Source organism: Condylostylus longicornis, unplaced genomic scaffold (genome assembly GCF_029603195.1).
Source record: "Condylostylus longicornis isolate FDR11 unplaced genomic scaffold, ASM2960319v2 ptg000011l, whole genome shotgun sequence".
In the NCBI taxonomy this organism is placed as follows: Eukaryota; Metazoa; Arthropoda; class Insecta; order Diptera; family Dolichopodidae; genus Condylostylus; species Condylostylus longicornis.
Genome location: NW_026577980.1, coordinates 4,612,945 through 4,634,290, shown reverse-complemented (window position 1 = coordinate 4,634,290; position 21,346 = coordinate 4,612,945). Strand labels below are relative to the sequence as shown.

The window sequence follows — 21,346 nt, the reverse complement described above, 5'->3', positions numbered from 1 at the left end:
TAATTATATTCTCTTATAATACTCTAGATTTCCAAATTTTTCTCGTTATATTTTTTTTCAATAACTGTACTATATTAATTTACATGAAAGAGAGAGAGAGTATGTGAGAAAATCATATGAGAGAGACTTAGATAACATTTTATTTTATTATATTTATTGCTTGCCTTTCTAATTGCATAATATTATTAATTTTATTTTCTCGGCTTTTAGCACATTTTAAGAATCGGATTTTAGTTTTTTTTTTTTTTGTCAAACTTGTTGTCATTATGTCAAATAGTTTTTCTGTTATTGATATCTGTAGTTAGTTTATAGTTAATGCTAAATTAATAAGGGGTCTTATTATGTAATTCGTGAAACGATATTCGTACTCGGAAAAATGTTAAAGTAGTATCAATCAATTTGTATCGTATTTACTACTTTACCACTTCTGCAAACATGAAAATCATTTCAGGAAAATCGAATTGCCCAGTAAGGGTCCAAGGCTTAAATTTACTTTCTATGGAATGCAATGCATGTTATGGATAATGCAGATGTGTATTTGTCATCAGAGAGATCCGGATAGCCCAATTTGTCAACACTGTGTATAACTTAACAATTTTCCAAGACTATTAAGATCTGCTTTATTTATTACTCACATAGAATATTTCGGCATACAATTAGGAATCCATAATTCTCTCTGATCAATTTAAGCTTTTAGAGCGCAAATTTTCGAAATGAAAATTAAATTTATTCTAGAAATTCTTACAACTTTCTGATTTTTGCAGTCTAATTTAGTATACAATAAAATCTAGGCAAGAATATACAAAATAGAATTATTTTAGAAAATATTTTTAATTTTGTGTTATATTACTTACCTGTACCTATAAATTTCTTTTGATATTACTTACGTATTCAGAATAATGAAGACAACTTTAGTAGGTTTTATGTGGCTTCTAGCTGATGAATATATTTATTTTTTGTAGATGTTTGACATACACGTTATTACAAAAATATTAACAAATAACTCTTAATAAATATGTGCATGTGTTTAACAAAGTAGTGAAAAACATGAGCTCAACATAAGCACAAAATAAAAAAAAACCAAAAATTGAAGAAACAAATGAAAATTCTTGTGTTCTTATTCAAGGATAATTTCTTGGTTTTTTTTTTTTGTGAATACTGTTGAACAAGTTTTTCAGGGTCAATAAATTTTCATGAAAAACGAATATAAAAACAAAAGTGAAATGAAAAAAATAAAATTGTTTTTCTTCAACTTTCGTATTTTTTTTTTTCTCTCGTCTTTTCTTCTTCTTGTTTCGCTTTTCTTTTATTATTTTGCCTCTTCGATTAGGTCCTGAAGTTATTTTTGTTTTCGATTTTTTTTTTCTTTTGTTTTTTGAAAATTATTTTTTATATTTTTTTTTTTGGTTTACTAATAGTCCTGTGAGCTTTTCTTGTTTTCTTAAATCAATAAAACAAAATGTAAGCAAAATATTATAAAGAAGCATGAAAATAAAACAAACCAGGAGGGGACCTTTGATCTCGTTATAAATCAATTCTTTTGACATTACGAAAAATTGAAATTTTTGGAATTTATTTTTTTGCTGATTTTCGAATAAATTATTGGAAAAAAAAATTGAAATTATTTATAAAAATATCTGCCTGTTTTTTTTACATAAATTGTTCGTCCCCGTAGATTTTTTGTCAAATGTTTTAATCAAGTGAGTTTTCTGAAGCTCGAAACGAAATTGTTGGTGCTCCTACCATCAATTGGCACAGTATTCAATTAATGCTTATATGGGAGAAACAAACTCAAAATTCATAATCGAAAACTAATTGGGAGAGTGTAATGTGAGCTCCTGCTTTTGAGCTTGGATTTAATTTTAAAAATTTGGAATGGAATGTTTTTAATATGCGCTGAACTGGAAAACTTGTGTAACTCTAATATTAATTTTATTAAGGAATTAAAAGAGAAATAAATTCAAATGTGAAATTGAGTTTGTACAAATTTTTTACTCAATCTCATCTCTTCTTTTATTGAAACAAATTAAACTACGTTAAGAAAAAATAATATTTGTTTTTTAATTTAAATAAAAAACATAACAATAATTTGTGTTTTTCTCTCATTTCAGGAAATCTTCTCAATCTTAAACGCTGTGCATCAATTTCTCTACGTATAAATAAATCAAGAAAAAACACGGAATCTTTTCAAAATTCTTTTACTATTACCAGAACTGCAAAATAAAAGATCACAAAATGTTGAACAAAAGAACGTTAAACCTTACAAAAAATCTTCAAATTTTAAAAGAATTCAGCATTTTATTTATTATTTTATTAACAATATTAATAAATTCAGCAAATGGTTTAGCTAATTGCCCATACGGATGTAAATGTGATGATGAAACATTAGTTGTAAAATGCGGTGAAGGTCATTTAGATGTTTTACCGATTGCATTAAATCCATCAATCCAAAGATTAGTTATTAAAAATAATAAAATAAAAATAATTGATTCATCAATACAATTTTATGCTGAATTAGCATTTTTAGATTTATCATATAATCATTTAATTAGTATACCACCAAAAACATTTGCTTATCAAAAGAAATTACAAGAATTACATTTAAATCATAATCGAATTGGTTCAATAAATGATAAAATCTTAATTGGTTTACAATCTTTAACTGTATTAAATTTACGTGCTAATTTATTAGATGAATTAAGCGCTGGTACATTTGTACAGCTAACAAAATTAGAAGAATTAAATTTAGGACAAAATAGAATAAGTAAAATTGATCCGAAAGCATTTGATGGTTTAATTAATTTAAGGATATTATATTTAGATGATAATACATTAACAACAGTTCCAAGTTTATCATTTGTAGCGATGCCAATGTTAGCCGAATTATATTTGGGTACAAATTCATTTACAACAATACAAAAGAATGCATTTAATGATATGAAAGGTTTAATTAAATTAGATTTAAAAGGTGCTGGTTTACATAACATATCAAATGAATCATTTAAAGGTTTAGATGGTGTTAGAATATTAGATTTATCAGATAATCGATTACAACGAATACCAACAACAGAATTAAGTAAAATGACACGTCTTGAAGAATTATCACTTGGTCAAAATGATTTTGAAATAATACCAGAAGGTGCATTTATTGGTTTAACAAATTTAAAAAAATTAGAAATAACTGGAGCTGGACGTTTAAAACGTGTTAATACTGGTGCATTTACAACAAATGCAAATTTAGAATGGTTAAATTTATCATCAAATAAGGAATTGAATGAAGTGCAAGAGGGTGCACTTAGCGGTTTACCACATTTAAAACATGTTATATTAAGAGATAATAATTTGCAAACACTTGCCGAAGGTTTATTCCCATGGGTTGATTTAAAAACATTAGATTTATCAGAGAATCCTATAATATGCGATTGTCGTGTATTATGGCTTAGAAATTTATTAGTTGTTAAAAATTTTAGTCAAGATGCAAATGAAAATATTGCAAATGTTTTATGTGGATATCCAAAACATTTACAAGAAGAATCATTACGTAATTTATCACCGGGCCTTTTGGGTTGTGCACGTACTGATCATCGAAAACAAGCAATGATTGGTGCTTTAATTGTTGGTTCAGCAGCATCAGTAACAGCACTTGTACTAATATTATATCGTTGCCGCCGAAAGATACGTGAATTTTTAAAAGGCGGTTGGGGTAATTCAGCTCTTGGTCGTAAAGAACGTGAATATCAAAAAACTTTCTCTGATGAAGATTATATGTCACGTCATCCACATCCATGTGGTTTAAGTGGTTTAGGTATTCATCCAACATTTACAAATAATTATAATCCACATCCAGCTTATCCAGGCCATAGACCAATACCAGTAACGGAACTATAGCTAGAGGCTCCACCACTCCATCCATTAAGGAGGAGTGGTGCCTCGACCCTACAACAACTTCAAGTACCAACCTCCACAGCCACCATAAATCATATAAATGGTGCTGCAACACTTAATGGTATTAGTCGTGATAGTTCACCGACATTTGTACAATTAAGTCAAGATCATTTAATGATGCAACAACAACCAATAAAACCAATTCATAATCAACAGAAGTCACAAACACAAATTGAAACAAATCAAAATCATTATAGTCAACCAATAATGGCATCTGTTAATGGTAATAATAATACAATGAATGGTAATTTAATTAATAAAATTAATAATAATATAACAACAACATCAATTACAACACAACAACAGCAACAAAATGGTTGTTTACCAAATGGTGGTACTGTTGATCGTCATCAACAATTTCATAGGGTCAATAATAATTTTAATAATTCCTATAATCAAAAACATCATGCCCATACTTTAGGCCATAAAAATGGTTATATATTAAATGATCATATTGGTAATGGTAACAATAATATTGGTTTAATAAATGGTGTTAGCCATCATCATTCCGATGATGATAATGGTAGTATTAATGCTAATTATATACATAATAACAGTCATTATTCATTACCATTAGATCATGATTTACCACCACCAACACCAACACCAACACCACCACCACCAGCATTACCAATGAGAAATGGTGCATTACCAAATGGTAATAGTACGACTGGCCGTAGAGCAATTAATCAAAGGCATTACCATTGATTTGAATTAGGTTAGGAATTAATTAAAGTAAAATAAAAAAAAAAATTAAAAAAACAAAAAAAAAAACTATAAAAAATAACACTAAAAAAAATCAATATTTCCTTTATCTCAGACAAAACAACAAAGAAGAAAATTTAAGGACTTACAGAAAAGGAAAATGACGACGATTAAAAAAAAAATAGAAAAATTCAAAAGAACTACATGAAATCATTTTTTAAAAAAAGAATACAAAAAAAAAGGACATACCAATTTAGGATGTTTTATATACGAAATTTATAACGGATCAAATGTAAATGTACCCAGAACAATTAAAACAGAATTAATAATAAAAAAAAAAAACTGCAAAAACAAATTTATGTTTTTATATAATTTATTACTTAAACAACACACATATTTAGAAATTAATAAAAACTTAATGTTAGAAATGGTGTTATTTTCGAAGTTTCGAAAATCCTTCTCTTAAAGCAATACATAGTGAAACCTAATAATAAAACAAAAAATCAAATTTATAATTATATGATTACTGTAATTCGCCAAATATAAATTTCGAATAATATTGAATAACAATAAAACAACCATAGGAATTACAAATACGTTATATAATACCAAAAGAACTAATTACATACAAAAATATATACCAACTGCCATTCAAAATAAACTGCACAATTAAAATAATTTATATACTCAAGAGAGTATATTATTATATTTTCGAAAAATTATATGATAATTCCGAAATTTCGAAAATCTACATAAATTACCAATTAAAATATTCAAACATACATTATAATTCAATATTATAAATAATACACATTCATAATATAGTAAAGAAATTATATACTATGTCTTTTATAACTTAGAACTTCGAATTCGAATAAAAATATAACAAAAATTATGAACGCCTATTACAGAAAGAGTAAAATAAATTAAATAAAATGACAAAGAACTAATTAATATTCGAAAACAAAATAATTAAAATTTTTCGAAATCTTTTAATTATATAATATTATATATATATATATATATATATATATATATAAATACATGTCATAGATATTAATGTATATATTTATATACTACTTAATAAATAATTTGTAAAATATTGTAATAAATTAAATATAATCAAATAAAAATAATTTCTATAAAATATGATGAAAAAAATAAACAAAAAATTCATACATACATACATAGTTGTAAAGGTTAACAAAATATCTAGAATTATTTTTAATTAATTTCGAATTCGAAAATAACTTATTTCGAAATTGTATATTATTCGAAAATCATAAAAAAAACAACAATTTTATTTATTTCGAAAACTAACTTAACGTTAGTTTTACAAAATAAAACTCGAAAATAATATAATATTTTATAAATTATTTCCATTTCAATATTAAAGAAATTTCAAATATTTTTTTCTGATTAAAATTCTGCAAAGTAAAAATTTTGCAAGAACAAAAAAAAAAATAATAAAACGAGTGTACATAAAGGTTAATTCTGTAAAATTTCCTATAAGTATAATTAATTTAAAAAATATTTCATTTTGTTCAAAATAAGAAAAAAAAAACAGCAAAAGAATAAAACTTTGTAAATAATTATTAAAAAAAAATTTTAGAATGTTAAATTTATAAAAAAAAATGAAAAATAGCAAAAAAAAAAAAAAAAAATTGTCAAATTAATGTATAAAATAAATTTAAAAATTGATAAACTTAATTATATTATATACACATACATATATACATTTACACATAACATGCATATATAATATTTAAAACACTGATATGAAGAAAATCTTATAAAAATTTAAATTTGAATATTTTCAAGAAAAATTAAAAAAAATATTTTTTAAAATTTGGTTAAATTAAAAAAAAAATTAACATCAACAAATTATTTAGCCTGCAAATTTACACATTTTTCAAAAATTTATAATAATAATTAATGAATTTCAAAGATATAAAAATATTTGCTTATTTCAACACCTTAATATTTTATTTTCCTTATAAAATTTCTTTAAAATCTCAATACAAATTTATTTATTTTATATACCTACAACTAGTAGGTAGTATAATATTATTGTTACTCTGAGAATTTTTTTTAATTAATTCAAAAGCTACTCGCCTGACATAATATTAAATCTCATGTATTGATATTATGAAATACAAATTAACCGCAATACCATTACAAAATATTAATTTGCTATCATTATATTATGAGATTTAAATATTTTGGGAGCGCAATTTTAATAGCAATTAAATTATTATTATTACTCTCATCTCTTGCTACTGTTGTCTCTCCTATATTAATTTACTGTAATAAAAGTAATAATATGTACGTTTTTTTTTAATATTAATTTGAGAAAATTTTTATTTCACAACACTTTTAATTTGTGAAAGCTTCTTAATATTTCTATGCTACTGAATAATAATAATAATAGTTTGGTAAATTATTGTACCGTATTTTGAATTGCAAATTTAAAAGTATATCTAAAATCTCTTTCATTTTAATTCAGTATAATTGAGTTCACTCTTACATTAGGAAGTATTTTTGCAGGCTAATAATAATATTTTAAGTGATTAAAATTTAATTAACTTTGAAAATATTATTATAAATATTATAAATTTGAATCAAAATTAATAAAAAAGAGAAATAAAAAAAAATAAAAGACATAATGAAAATCCAGTGATGTTAAAATTTAAGTATTTTTTTATTTTTTTATTATTTTTAATAAAATTAAATTTTTTTGAAAAAATATTAAGAAATAATTAAATTCATAATTATATTTTCTTTTAATTAAAAATTAAAAAAAAATTTTTTTTAATTGAAAAAATTATTTATTCTTTGTATAAAATAATTATAAAAAAAAAACAAGAATTTTTGTAAATATTTTTTTTTTTAATTTTAAATAATTATTTACTAAATTATATTATTCAATGTGTATGTATTTTTTAATTAATTCAAAATTTACTTAAGAAAATTCACAAAAATATTATTTAATTAAAAACAATAGTTTATTTTAATTAATTCAATAATTAAATTTGTATAAAAAAAAAAAATTGTTTTTATTTTTTTTTGTGTTATTAAAATTTTTATTATATAGATATATGTATGTACTGATTGTGAAAAAATAAATAAGAAAATATAAATAATGTTAGTAAAATATTTACACACAAGCCAATTAAGGATCCTAAAATAAAATTTTATTTTGGGGAATATTGGAAATTTGAAGAAATTGAAATTTAAATGAGAATAATAATAATTATATTGGTATACATTTGTGTTCATAATGTGGAAAATGGAATGGCCTGAAACAGCAAAAAAAAAAATCCAGATTTGGCACTGGTGAATGTTCTCTTACTAACATTCTACAAAATTAAGTAGAATTGCAAAATTCTTATATGTAAGCCTTATAAGACTTAACAATTACGCATTTGTGACAGTTTTAGCTCATTTATATTCCGGGCAAACTTATATTAATTGGTTTATTTGAGTTATTACTCAAAGGCAATTGCAGAAAAATTAAAAAAAATAACATCATAACATAATAGTGAAAAAAATTTCTTATTTTCTTTGTGCAATAACTATTCTACAATTAATTTTTCCAATTAATTTGAAATTTTTGTAATTGCAAAATTTCTTTTTTCTCTTATCATTTAATCTGATAGTCGCTCATTTGTGAGTCTCATTGATCATTGTTTTGGTTCTTTCCTACAATATTAGTTTTCATGGCAAATAACGCTTGGCCTAAGCAATTCGTTTGATATAATTATGCTAAATTCTCTATAAATTCAGTGGTTAGCCACATAAGAGTTAGAAAACTCTCACAAGAGCTGCAAATTCTGTGTACCGAATTTCCATTCGAAAATATTTTTTGTAATTAATTATTATTTTCATTTTTTATTTCATAATTATTGTATTCTTATCAAACATATATGTATATACATATATATACAAAGTACATAAAAAAAAAACATAAATAGTCATTCTAAAATTATAAATATTTTTAGTTTTAAGGCAAAAAAGAACAATAAACAAAAAAAAAAAACTAAGAAAAAAAAATTGTAAAAAAAATATGAAAAAAAAATGTTAAACAAAAATATTTACAAAGAATTTTAATCTTTAAATAATTAAGGAAAATTGTAAAAAGAAAATTTTAAAAATATTTATTAAAAAACAAAAAAAAATATTATTAAACAAAAAAAATTCTTTTCTGTTTTTATTTTTTATTTTTAAGTTTTTATTTTTCAGTTTCCTTTGTTTTTTTTTTTTTTTTTTCAAATTTTCAAATTTAAAATTTTTAATTTAAATTCATTTAATTTTTCAAAAATTCAAAAATATTTTGATATTCTTAATTAATTTTCATAATTAAAAGCTTATAATATTAGAAAAGAACAAATATTATAAGTTTTTCATATACTACAAACGTATATACATATGTATGTAAAGATATTTGAGAAGTCCATCGTAAAAGAGTGTGTATTGGGCTATTATAATTTGTATGTGAGTTTGATCTGGTTTATATAATTTATATGTGAGAATCATCTGGTCATGACAATTAGTAAGGAGTTGAAAGTCATCTGGACATGACAATTAGTAAAGAGTTGAAAATTTTTAGCACAATAATGTAAAATGTATTTGCTCTTCCCAAATAATGATCTTATATTACTCCAGAAAGAATTGAAAACCCAGAGAATTTTGTCTCTACAAATATCTAAAACCTGAAAGAAAAGACGTTTTGTCACTGAAATTTTTGAATGGTTTACAGTGAAATTGACTTAAATATTTATAAATATAGCGGCCATAATTAACTAAATAGTGGTAGTTTTCAAGACGGAATGGTTGATTATTACAGTTATATAAGTTTCATTATTATTCCAGGTAATAAATTAACTGATGCGGTAGAGGTGATATACGTATAGAAATAATAACCAAATTTCGAAACTGTCAAAGTCATATTATATGAAGTACATAAAAATTAAGAACAATAATTATGATGAACGCAAATAAAAATTTTTTTTCATAAAAAATTGCAAATAATGCCAAAATATTGCAATTGTCTTATGTGTACATGTATATGTTTCATATTTTAAATCTTTTTTGCTTAATACTCAAAGGCGTCATATAAAGCTACTAAAAATTTGTTTTGTATCTAAATAAACTTAAAATAGAGTCTCATTTCTGCAGAGAAATTTACAAAAAAATGAAGCAATCTTGAATAAAAAGCTTCGCAATTGACTATCAATCAAGATATTGGAAGATGTTTCTTCTTTCGGAAACTAAATTAAAATTAAATTTTTCTGAAAAAAAATCACGGAAATTTTATAAGAATAAATTAGAGAAAGATTGTTCGTTGTACTCATAAAGGTAGTAATAAAATTCCAATTTTTAAACTCTTCCTAATTTAAAATTAAAATTTCTTGCCATATTTCTAAAAACATGCTTATCAAGCCATGTATTCTTTGATAATTATAACTTAATTTTTAAAATTTATTCAATAATAGACAAAAAATAATTAAAATTTAAAGCATATTATTAGGCGAATTTCAATCGCCACATATATAATATTACAAACGTATACAAAATAATTTTAAAAAAAAATTTTATTAAAAATTTATTTTATTTTTTATTTAAATTAAAAATTACCATGTCAAGGCTATTGAATAGAAATTTAGAAAATAAATATTATGTTTCGAACATCTGAACAAATTGTTCATATTTTCAGTGGTTATATGGCACAATATAAATATGAGTGTATATTTGTCTCTATATATATATATATAATAACTCTATAAATATAGCGATACAAATATATAAAATTGTGTATGATCTAAATTTTATGGGTAAAAAAATATTGTTTCTAAAATATTCGAAATCTATAACTATTAGTGATTGAACTAATTTATAAAAATATTCTGGTGTGTAAAACCACAAAACGATTAATTTTATTATCGTTACTTTTGTATTGGTTTGGCGTATTGAGAAAAAAATTGATCGCTCTTCATATTTCTTTACTAATATTTTCTTATGTATACTTGATTTCTATAAGAAAAAACTTCTAAAACTTTTGAATGATTTTACTTCCTTACGTTTCTGATTTAAATCGAATTTTTTTAAACCTCTAGTATGTAAACGTACAATACATATCGAAACCTCAAAATAATCCTATATGAAATCTAGATATCTAATTTAAAATTACAAAATATACGCAAATTCCATACCTGTAAAGGCACCCCAAATGTTTTAAATACAAAAAACGAGACAACAAACTTCATATTTCATTGATCGAAAACAATATTGACTCAAATTTTCAAAAAAATTAATGCTTTAAATAATTTCAAATTAATTTCACCCTAAATTTCATTTTAATTATTCACTTTTAATCTGTTAATTTCAGGGTTATAAGAAATTTTTGAACGCTTTTAAATAAAAATCAATTCTATTATTAAAATAAAATTAATTGAAGCTTCAGATTCAATTTATTAATCCCAATATTTTCAATTTATTTGTGATATCAAAATTATTACAAAGTTCCAGCACATTCATTTAATATTCATTTAATATTCTTCTTAATTTCAATTCAAAATACTTCAACTTTATTTTGAATTTTATTTTAAAATATTTAAAAAATTCAATAAGAAGACATTAATTAAGTTTAGAAATGTTAAAGTTCTTAAGAAATTTTTTTCACAATTAATTAACAAAATTATTGTACAAATTTTGTATAGATATCTACATATATATACTCGTATATATATATATAGCCAAAAACCAAAAATTCTAACTGTTCATTCTGTTTCATTCTATTATGCGCTGCCATGACCCTAATACAAAAAATAAAATTTTAATAGGAAAAATAATTTTTTAATTACCATTCCAATGGTATTTAAAAAATAAAATTTTCATTTCAACCGTAAATCTGTAAATGGATAGAACACACTTGACATCTGTTAAAAAAAAAATAACAAGTTTTCCTTGAATTTTCCTTACAAATTCTACGCTTTAAAAAAATTTTTGTTTCCTTCTTGTTTTCCTTGTTTCTTCTTTTTGAAATTAAAGTGAATTTTCTTTAAGAAATTTTCAAGCGCTTATTTTTTTTTTTCACATTTTTATACCCGTACGAACGTATGTTCGAAGGGTATACTAAATTTGCCTTACCGTTTGTAACGCTAAGAAATAACGGTGTTAGATATAGACTCAAGTGTATGTTTTTGATCAGCGTCAAATTCTGAGTTGATTTAGCTTTGTCTGTCCGTCCCAACGATAACTCAAAAACTAATTGAGCTAAGTTCACCAAATTTTCACAAATGATTTATTGTAGTAAGTGCCAGAACCCTATTTAAATTGGACATGATCGGGGTACCGGTTCGGGTAGCTGCCATACAACTTCAAAATTTATTTGGCTATATCTCAGAAACTATAAAAGTTATGGTATTGAAATTTCACACAAACGAATATATAAGTAGGGCCAATATGCCCCATAAAAGTCGTTGAAATTACTTGGCTCCTTCTGGTACCTGCCATACAACTTCAAAAGTTATTTGGCTATATCTCAGAAACTATAAAAGCTGTGATATTGAGATTTCACACAAGTGAATATATTAGTAGGGCCGATGTTTCTGGTAAAAGTCGTTGAAATTACTTAGCTCCTTCTGGTACCTGCCATACAACTTCAAAAGTTATTTGACTATATTTCAGAAACTATTAAAGCTATGGTATTGAAATTTCACACAAACGAATATATAAGTAGGGTCAATATGCCCCATAAAAGTCGTTGAAATTACTTGGCTCCTTCTGGTACCTGCCATACAACTTCAAAAGTTATTTGACTATATTTCAGAAACTATTAAAGCTATGGCATTGAAATTTCACACAAACGAATATATTAATAGGGCCAATGTGTCTCATAAAAGTCGTTGAAATTACTTGGCTCCTTCTGGTACCTGCCATACAACTTCGAAAGTTGTTTGACTATATCTCAGAAACTATTAAAGCTGTGATATTGAGATTTCACACAAGTGAGTATATTAGTAGGGCCGATGTGCTTGGTAAAATTCGCTAAAATTTCTTGGCTCTTTCTGGGAGCTGCCATACAACATCAATAGTAGTTTGGCACAACCAGTATTTTGAATAACACATAGTATTGAAATTTTGTATAAATTAATATGGTAATACGGCAATTTAAAGTCATAGTCTGCCCCATAGTTAGTTATGGCACATTAGTTATTCGCACATAGGATAACAAATTCGTACGGGTATCACAGAGTTGACAAGGTCAACTCTATTTTTTTTCTCGTTATTTTTAAATTTTTTTTTTTTTCTTTCTTTTTTGAATTTTCTATTAATAAAAATTTTTCCACTTTAAAATTTTTATTTTCTCCTTATTTATTCCTTATTCTTTATGTGTATGTGTGTGTTTTTTTTTCTTTAAAGTAGAAAAACTTTTAGTTTGACATTCGCCTCTTTATTTGTTTTTGTTGTTTTTGTTTTCTTTTAAAAAGGATAATAAAAAAGCAGAAGTACATGTATACGCTACAATATTTCATGTATATAAATTTTTTCATTCATAATTAATTATCCTTTCGTATATCTACACATCCGAACACATAATATCCTTTTGGTATGAAAATATAAACAAAAGAAAATATGGTAGAGCGAAGAAAAAGTGTGTATTAGAATAAGAAGAAGAAAAAAAAATTTTATAAGAAAATTCTTAAAGTATTTTTTTTTTTTATGTTTTCCTTTAACAGAAAACAAGAAAAGCTTAAAAATGTCCTAGAAATTTCATTAATTTCTAAGAAATAACATATACGAGTATTTGTCTTTATGAATGTGTGTATGTGTGTGTGTGTGTTTACATATAAGAAAATAGAATATTAATAACAATAATATATATCATATGTATGTATGTATATTGTTATAAAAAATATTTTTAAAAAATTAAATAATATTTTGTCATTATACCGACATCAAATACAGAGTGAATAATGCTACAGTCTGGTTTAAAATTTGAAATACAAATTTAGATATTGTGGTAAATTGTAAAATTGTAATAATATTTATTCTATTTGAGCTTTAATATACTAAAATAGGAATTGAAGTAAAATTTTCACAATAATAATAATGTTAAGATGTTTGTGGTTTGAGATTTACATTTCCTCCTCTTTCTAATTGGGTCAAAATATTAATAACAATGATTGATGTCTTATAGACCATAAAAATTCAATTGGAATTCAAATTATTCTAAATATTTTTGAATATATTTCTCATTTTGGTAATTGAATTCCAATTTGAAAAAAATAACATTATTAAAAAACAAAAATAAAAATAAAATAATGTGGTAAACACATAACTGACCGCAATGTACATATATTGTCTAGTTTAGTGAAAGTGTTACAGAAAATTATGAACATGCATTTTTAATTTTAAGGACAATAATAAGCTTTTAGTTAACATTCCTCGAAAAATGTAAATTTTGCTGTTAGTAGAGTTTCGCTTTATTCCATTTGAATTCTCTGAAAAGTTCTCCAAATGGTTTCGATAACAACCAGAATTCAAATATTAAATTTTATTGAATTCCGTAGATATGGTAAAAATTGTAAAATCGGCCCCTAGTTCGGATTTCGGAACCTGATTTTTCCAAAAAAAAGAAAATTGAATAAAAATTCTGAATTCGATTCGAGATTTTTTCTTCATTAATATTTTTGTAAAATTATTTGTTCTAGTTTTATACCAAAAAAATTAGTTTAAAATTCGAAAATTTTGCATAAATTTAGGGGCTTGTTAATTTTGAAACAATATATACGTAAGAATAATATTATTTTAAAATAATTTTTGAAAATTATTATAAAATTGTAAATTGTTATTCAATTAATTGTTGTGCTTTGTTCACTCTATTTGTTACAAGCATAATATGCAATATATATATGTACATATATGTATGTAACACAGTGTTATATTATTTTATTTATGGTATAGATATTTTATATTTGTTTGAATGTGTGTATTACGCGATTTTTTTTATAATATTTAAAAACAGAATTAATTATGGAATGATTTTCTTTGCCCTACACAAGTATATTGTGTATATCAGTGCTCTTTTGCTATTTATGTCAAATGTATAAAATTATAACACTTATAAATAAATTTAATATTAAATATTAAAATTTTACATAATACATTAATTATATATCGTATGTACAATTATATTTATAATAATAAAAAAAATATCCTTATAATTTATCAACAATCCTCAATATTTATTTCTACAAAAATATTATAAATCGTGATTTTATTTAAATAAATTTAATATATGTATACTATGCATGGCCCTGTAGATATGTGTATAATAAAAAATGTCTTAATATAAATTCTGTAATATTTATGTATAACAATATTTATAATATAATTATATAATAATATAAAATTATCTTATATCACCGTATACAAATATACAAATTACCTATAATTATAAAATGATAACCATTTAATTTAGAAAAGATTATTTTCTATTATCCTTTTAAATCTAATAATAATAAAAAACAAAAATAAATTTTCATATTATATAAAATTCATTTAGAATTATTTAAAATGATTTTTTCATTCTAAAAAAATTTAAAATATCCTTGAACCTATACTATATATAGAAGATGATCCTTGATTTAAAAAGTATGTCAAAAATTATAAGCAAAATATAAAATAACAAAAAAAAAACAAAAAACAAAACCTGATTATTATCTTATTATTCTTTTAATTTAATTTTAAAATTAAAGTTTTAATTTAAATAGAAAAAATGTCCTTTAAAAAATTTTTTTTTCTCATTATTTTTTTATTATAGAATAAAAATAATAATATTATCCTTTTTGATGTGTGTGTGTGTGTGTACGGACATTTTAATTGTATATTTATAATGTGTAAAATTCAAAATATTTCCTGTCCTTGTCTATTTATATGTAGTTTGTCTCTCAATCATAAATTCTAGAAAATTGTCCATCAGTTTTCTTTGGACTCTAAATTTAAATTTTAATGTTATGGCCATTTTTTGAATTTAAAATAATTTGAATATTATGTCGGCCCCCTTATTACTTATAATTGGAATAGCTTGATTTTAAAATACAAAAATTTTTTATTTTAGTTTCGCTAAAAGTTATACTATAATATTAAGTTAAATAGAAAGCATTTCGTAAGAAATTCGGTAGAAATTTTTGAAAAGCAATTCTTTATTAAATTTTTAAATATCTTTTACGATTAGTTTTTTGGAAGTGACTGATAATAAAACCATTTAATCTGATTTCCAATTATAATTTTAAAATATTATTCTGTGTCAGCTGCTGTAGGATGTGTTACGGATGATGAAATAACTATGAATTTAATAAACAACATTTCTAACTTTTCAAAACTTCTAAACCTTATAAAATTCGTTGTTTATAATAATGAAGAGGTAAGTGGACAAAGGGGTTAACTCATATTTGCATTGTAACACATTTTTTCATTAACAAATTATAAAACTATTAATTTTTTTGTTACTTATCTCCTATGTGCACTATTAATCTCGTCTTCTATTAAGTTTGTAGCTATAAGAGTAATCACCGAAAAGTTCGGTTTTCGTCAAAATGTGAGTTAACCTATTTGTCAACTTTTCTGGTCTCCAGCTTCTTGCCATTTTTGTTATTTTATATTATGCCATAAAAGTTCAATAATCCCCATAATGTACGTGTTAATGGAACGTAAATCAAGGTCCGTATATTTGTCAAAATAACAATAAAAGTAAAAAAAAAAGGAAACGATAAAAAAATATTTGTATAAAAATAAAAAAAAAATATAAAAATAATTCTTTGTGTAATAAAAAAAAAAATTAAATAAAAAAAAAACAAAAAAAAAAAATTGTGTAAGTCTTATGTCCTTGTCCGTCATAAAAATAACCAAACCAAAAAAAATATCCTTCCAATATTTTTACTTGTAAAAAATTTTTGCTTTCAACTCCATATTCGAAACTTTTTTTATATTTTGAGCCTGCCTATAATACGAAAATTGTTAATTTCGATTTTTATTTTTTCTCTTATATTTTTTGTACTAGAAATATGTAAAAGGATTTGGTTAAAAAGAAAAACACGAAAATCCTTTAAAGAATTTTTTCTGTTCTTCTCTCTTTCTCTCATTGTCTCTGTGTAATTCTCTGTCACTACTAGTTTTGGATTGTAATTCTTTATATTTACAATATTGGTTAAATAAAATTAAAGATTTTGCAGGGGTTCAATAAATAAAATATTTGGATTCCAGAATAAGAAATCTAATTTATACTTAATCCTGTATTCGGTATGATTTACCATTGTTAAAATTTCAAATTCTTAATTCTAGAAACATTTAAATTATTATTTATTGGAATCAATAATAAACAAAGCAAAACTTCAGCTTATAACAGAGAAAATTATACGTTAGTTATATACAAACTTTATGGTTTAAGACCAAATCAGAATTATTACAATCGAAAATCTTCAGCATGACAACCTTAGAAAATTAAACAGTCTTTTATTAATTTATGTAAGTTATTAAATGGTCTAAATTTATTAAATATAATTTTATTTATGGAACCTAGAACAATCAATATTATAACCTTTAATTGTGCATTATTGTGGGCTCTAAAAAAATCCTTTTCAATTAAATGCTTTTGTTTTTGCCCTAAATCAATCCAGATAGCAACATTGTTGATTTATGAATTATTAAAAAAGATTTTTAATAAGAATTCAACATGAAGATTCAATAAGAGAAACTGCGCCACGAACAGCGCTCGTAATAATAATTTACGGCAAATTTTTGAAATCTCTTTTAATAGTTCATAATATAGAAAAAAAAATTTTAAAATCCTAAAATGTAACCCCACCCAAACCCCAGAAAATTCCTATTCAAAAATAAATTTTTTTTTAATCCTCATATCCTTTTTCACCAAAAATCCTTTGTTATCCCTGTGTTTGTGATCGTCTCATAAAAAAAAAGAAAAAAAAAGTGAAATTAAAAAAAAAATACAAAAACAAAAAAATAGAAAAATCAAAGTAAAATCAAAAAAAAAAAAAAAATGAAACCAAAATAAAAAATACAAAAAAAAAAATTCAAAAAATAAAATACAAAAAAAATTTAAACAGTAATCAAATTGTCTTCCAAAATGAATGAAAAAAAAACCAAAACCAATTAAAAACTGTTTAAGAATAAAGAAAAAAAAAACATAAAAATTCTTCTATTTCTTCTTCATATTTCTTTAATCCTTATAATTTCTTATTTCGCGATTATCGTGAAAACCTTATTGTCCTTTTCGATTTGAACCTAGTATTTGTGAATAAATTAAAATTGAAATTATTCTTAAAATTATTGGTATTTCAAAGTTTTGATCATGAAGATTTGGTAAAATCAAAAATTTGGTCCAAACTGCCATCTATTCAAGATTCGGCATCCTTGAAATATTAAAAAATTTTTGTTAATACAAAGTAGTTCCAATTATAGTTTGAGTAAATGAACAAAATTCAGGAAATATGAAATTTAACAAATGAATGATTCACATTTCATATGAGGTAGTTAATCATTTGAACATTATGGGTTTGATATTAAGTTAGTAATTTGATTCCCCAAAAATTAATTTATTTCTAATAATTAATTATAATATTGCCAATAAAAATTTTCGATTTCAGAAATTTGTTTAATTAATTCGAAATATTCATAATTTTGAGAATAATGTAAAATATCTTTATTATGATTTCATCAAAATCTTATGTCTTATACTAAATTATTTGATTTTTTTTTCCATCAGTTTTACTCACCGTCTTCTCTGCTCTTTGATTCATAATATTCCAGTGTTCTCCATTTTTAACTCAAAATTTTTTTTTAACTTTATAAAATTTTTTTATAAAATATTCCAAAGTATTAACAATAATTTATTCTTAATTCTGTCTTTGAATATTTTAATTCAATATATTAATAAAATTAATAATAATTGTATAACAATAAAAATAACTATGTTCAATAAAATAATATAAATGTAGGTATGAATGTGGTGTCAATGAGGTGCGAATGTATTTTAAATGTCTTGTATGTTAAGCTTTTCAATATTACTCGTATAATATTACAACTTGGTTTGCGTCTTAGAAAATAAAGAAACAAATTATTATTGTAGAATCATTTAATATAGGCTCTGAATAATGAGTCTATTTATAGGGCCAATATTATTAATTTTTGCTTTTTTTTAAAGCTATATCAAAAAATTAATCAGCTTAGTTAATTAATAATATTCCACAATGATTCCATGTATTAAATAATGATTGCAGAATCAATCACAATCATTGTTGTGATAAATAGCAGCTATAAAAAAATTCCACCTTGAGAATAATACCGCAACATCTCTAAATTTATCGTGAGATGCGATATTCTTCGTAAGGGGCGAAATATTATTTTTTCTATATGAATAAATCCCTTCATTTAACTTCAGTATTAGAAAAATTATACAGAGCATTAAGCCATCAGCATAAATTCGTAAATTCTTAAATGAATTCATCATAATATGACTCCGAAAATCGGTCAAATCTCGAACTTAATTTAAATTAGGTCTCGGTGACATTCTTTTTGTCATTATTTTCATTTTATTTACGTTTAACATTTTTAAATTATTTTACAAATGTTCAAATAATTTTGTTTTTTTTTTTAAGATTTTCTTCATATCAAAAATTTTAATCTTCATGTTATACAAACACCCACACACACAAAATTAAACATTCTTACATAAGCACTTTTATTGAAAAATGTCCATTTTTCTAAGCAAAAAAATAAAAAATTACAAAAAAAAAAAAACATGAATTTATAATTAAAAATAAATATAAAAAAAAAAATTAAAAGAAAAATTTAAAAGCAATAAATCAAATTATAAACTTTAAGATATAAAATAAAAAATATAAAATAAATAAAAATATGAAATTTAAATAAAAAAAATTTCATATATAAAATTAAAAATGAAATGAAAAAAATAAATAAGAAATCAAACATAAAAATTCTGAATTCAAATTAAAAAAAAAAACAAAATATTTTTAATAAAAAAACTAAATGTCAAAAAATATGAAAGAGAAACTCTTTAACTTAAATTAAACTAGATATACAGTTATTTTCATCTGAACCATAATTATTATGAATGAAAAATCACCAATATTAAAATTTCTATAAAAAAAAACAAAAAAAAAATTTTTCATAAGTACATAAAACTAAAAAAATAATGTAAAAAAATAAAATGAAAATATTAAAATAAAAATCTTAAAAATATGAAAAAAAAAAAAATATTTTTTAAAATAACTTCTTATATGTGGTACAAAATAAAAACAAAAAAAAAATAAATACCTAGGTAAAAAAGAATCTTCTTCAGATAGACAGGCAAAACAAAAAAATAATTCACAAAAAAAAAACACAATATTATAAAAATATAAAACAAAATACAAGGGAGTTTATATTATACAAAAAACCAAGAAAATATTTAATAAAATTTAAAATTATTTACATAATAATTATATAAATATAAAATAATATTACCAAACACATAATAAATAAAATATAGTAAAAGAACAACAACAGCAACAACATTGAATAAATGTAAATATAGAGATTAAGTGAAATTATTAATTTATAATAAAATATATAGGAATAAAAATTATAAAAACAAAGAAAATAACAATATGTTATAAAAATCATAACTGTATATATATATATATACCAAAAATAATTCAAATATACTTTATAAACCAAAATAAATAAATAAATAAATAAAAATTTGAGAAAGGAAAAATCACACAAAATTCAACTAAAACCAAAACAAAAAAAAAATATTCAAAATAAATAAAAGAATTTTATTTGAAGAATCTTCTTTACGTTTTGCCTCATCATGTTTATCACAAAAAAAAAACGATAAAAAAAATTATGTAAAAATAATCAAATAAAGACTACAATAGAAAATATTAGAAAAATTAAAAATAACACAAAAAAATACAAGATGAACAAGAATAAATAAAAAGAAATATAAACAGTTTATTTAAAATAAAAAAAAAAGAGCACAAAATATTTCAAAAGAGAAAAAGAAAAAAAAAAATTCCGAAAAATGAAAGAAAATTAATTTATGACCGATTCAGTGTTGCCATTATTGTAAATTGTTATATTTCCTAAAAAAACGAACTAAAATTTTCGAATTTGAGTCCTAGTTTCTTATAGTGTAATGGTAGAATAAAAATGCTTCTTTTTTGCGAGAAAAGATACAAAGGTTAATAAAAGATACAAATCAGAAATTTATACTTTATTATAATCGCATACTAAAATAATAATGCGTGTAATTTGTCATTTCGTTCTACTTGTGCTTTAGGGATCTGATTTTTTTACATACTTTTTTAAATTTCAAATTTTTTTTTTTTACTGAACATTCGAAAATCCCGAAATTACTATTTTCCGACTTGGTTTTGATAGATGAATTGATTTCCCGAAAAACGGGGTACGTTGGCAGCACTGTCTCAAATTTGAACGGTATTAATTTTTATCTCCTATTTATTTTAAGGAGAGAAAGAAAGAGAGAGAGAATTAAGTGTTTATTAATCTCTCTTTATTTATATCAGTCAACAAAATTCCCATATAGAAATGACTATAAACATGACATAATTTTACTTATGTCACCGAAACTTCGTACGTATTTTGT

General features: G+C 22.7%; 2 protein-coding genes across 2 annotated transcripts; both read left to right on the top strand.

The window, feature by feature from the left end:
- The first annotated feature begins 2,115 nt into the window (after positions 1 to 2,115).
- Positions 2,116 to 4,045, top strand: LOC129619208 (leucine-rich repeat-containing G-protein coupled receptor 6-like). Its single transcript, XM_055534345.1, has one exon. It carries the CDS (start codon positions 2,236 to 2,238, stop codon positions 3,886 to 3,888), a length of 1,653 nt encoding a protein of 550 aa, XP_055390320.1. The 5' UTR covers positions 2,116 to 2,235; the 3' UTR covers positions 3,889 to 4,045.
- LOC129619209 (GATA zinc finger domain-containing protein 15-like) lies at positions 3,899 to 5,518 on the top strand. The gene has a single exon (XM_055534347.1). The coding sequence runs from the start codon at positions 4,060 to 4,062 to the stop codon at positions 4,651 to 4,653; it is 594 nt and encodes a 197-aa protein (XP_055390322.1). The 5' UTR covers positions 3,899 to 4,059; the 3' UTR covers positions 4,654 to 5,518.
- The last annotated feature ends 15,828 nt before the right edge of the window (positions 5,519 to 21,346 follow it).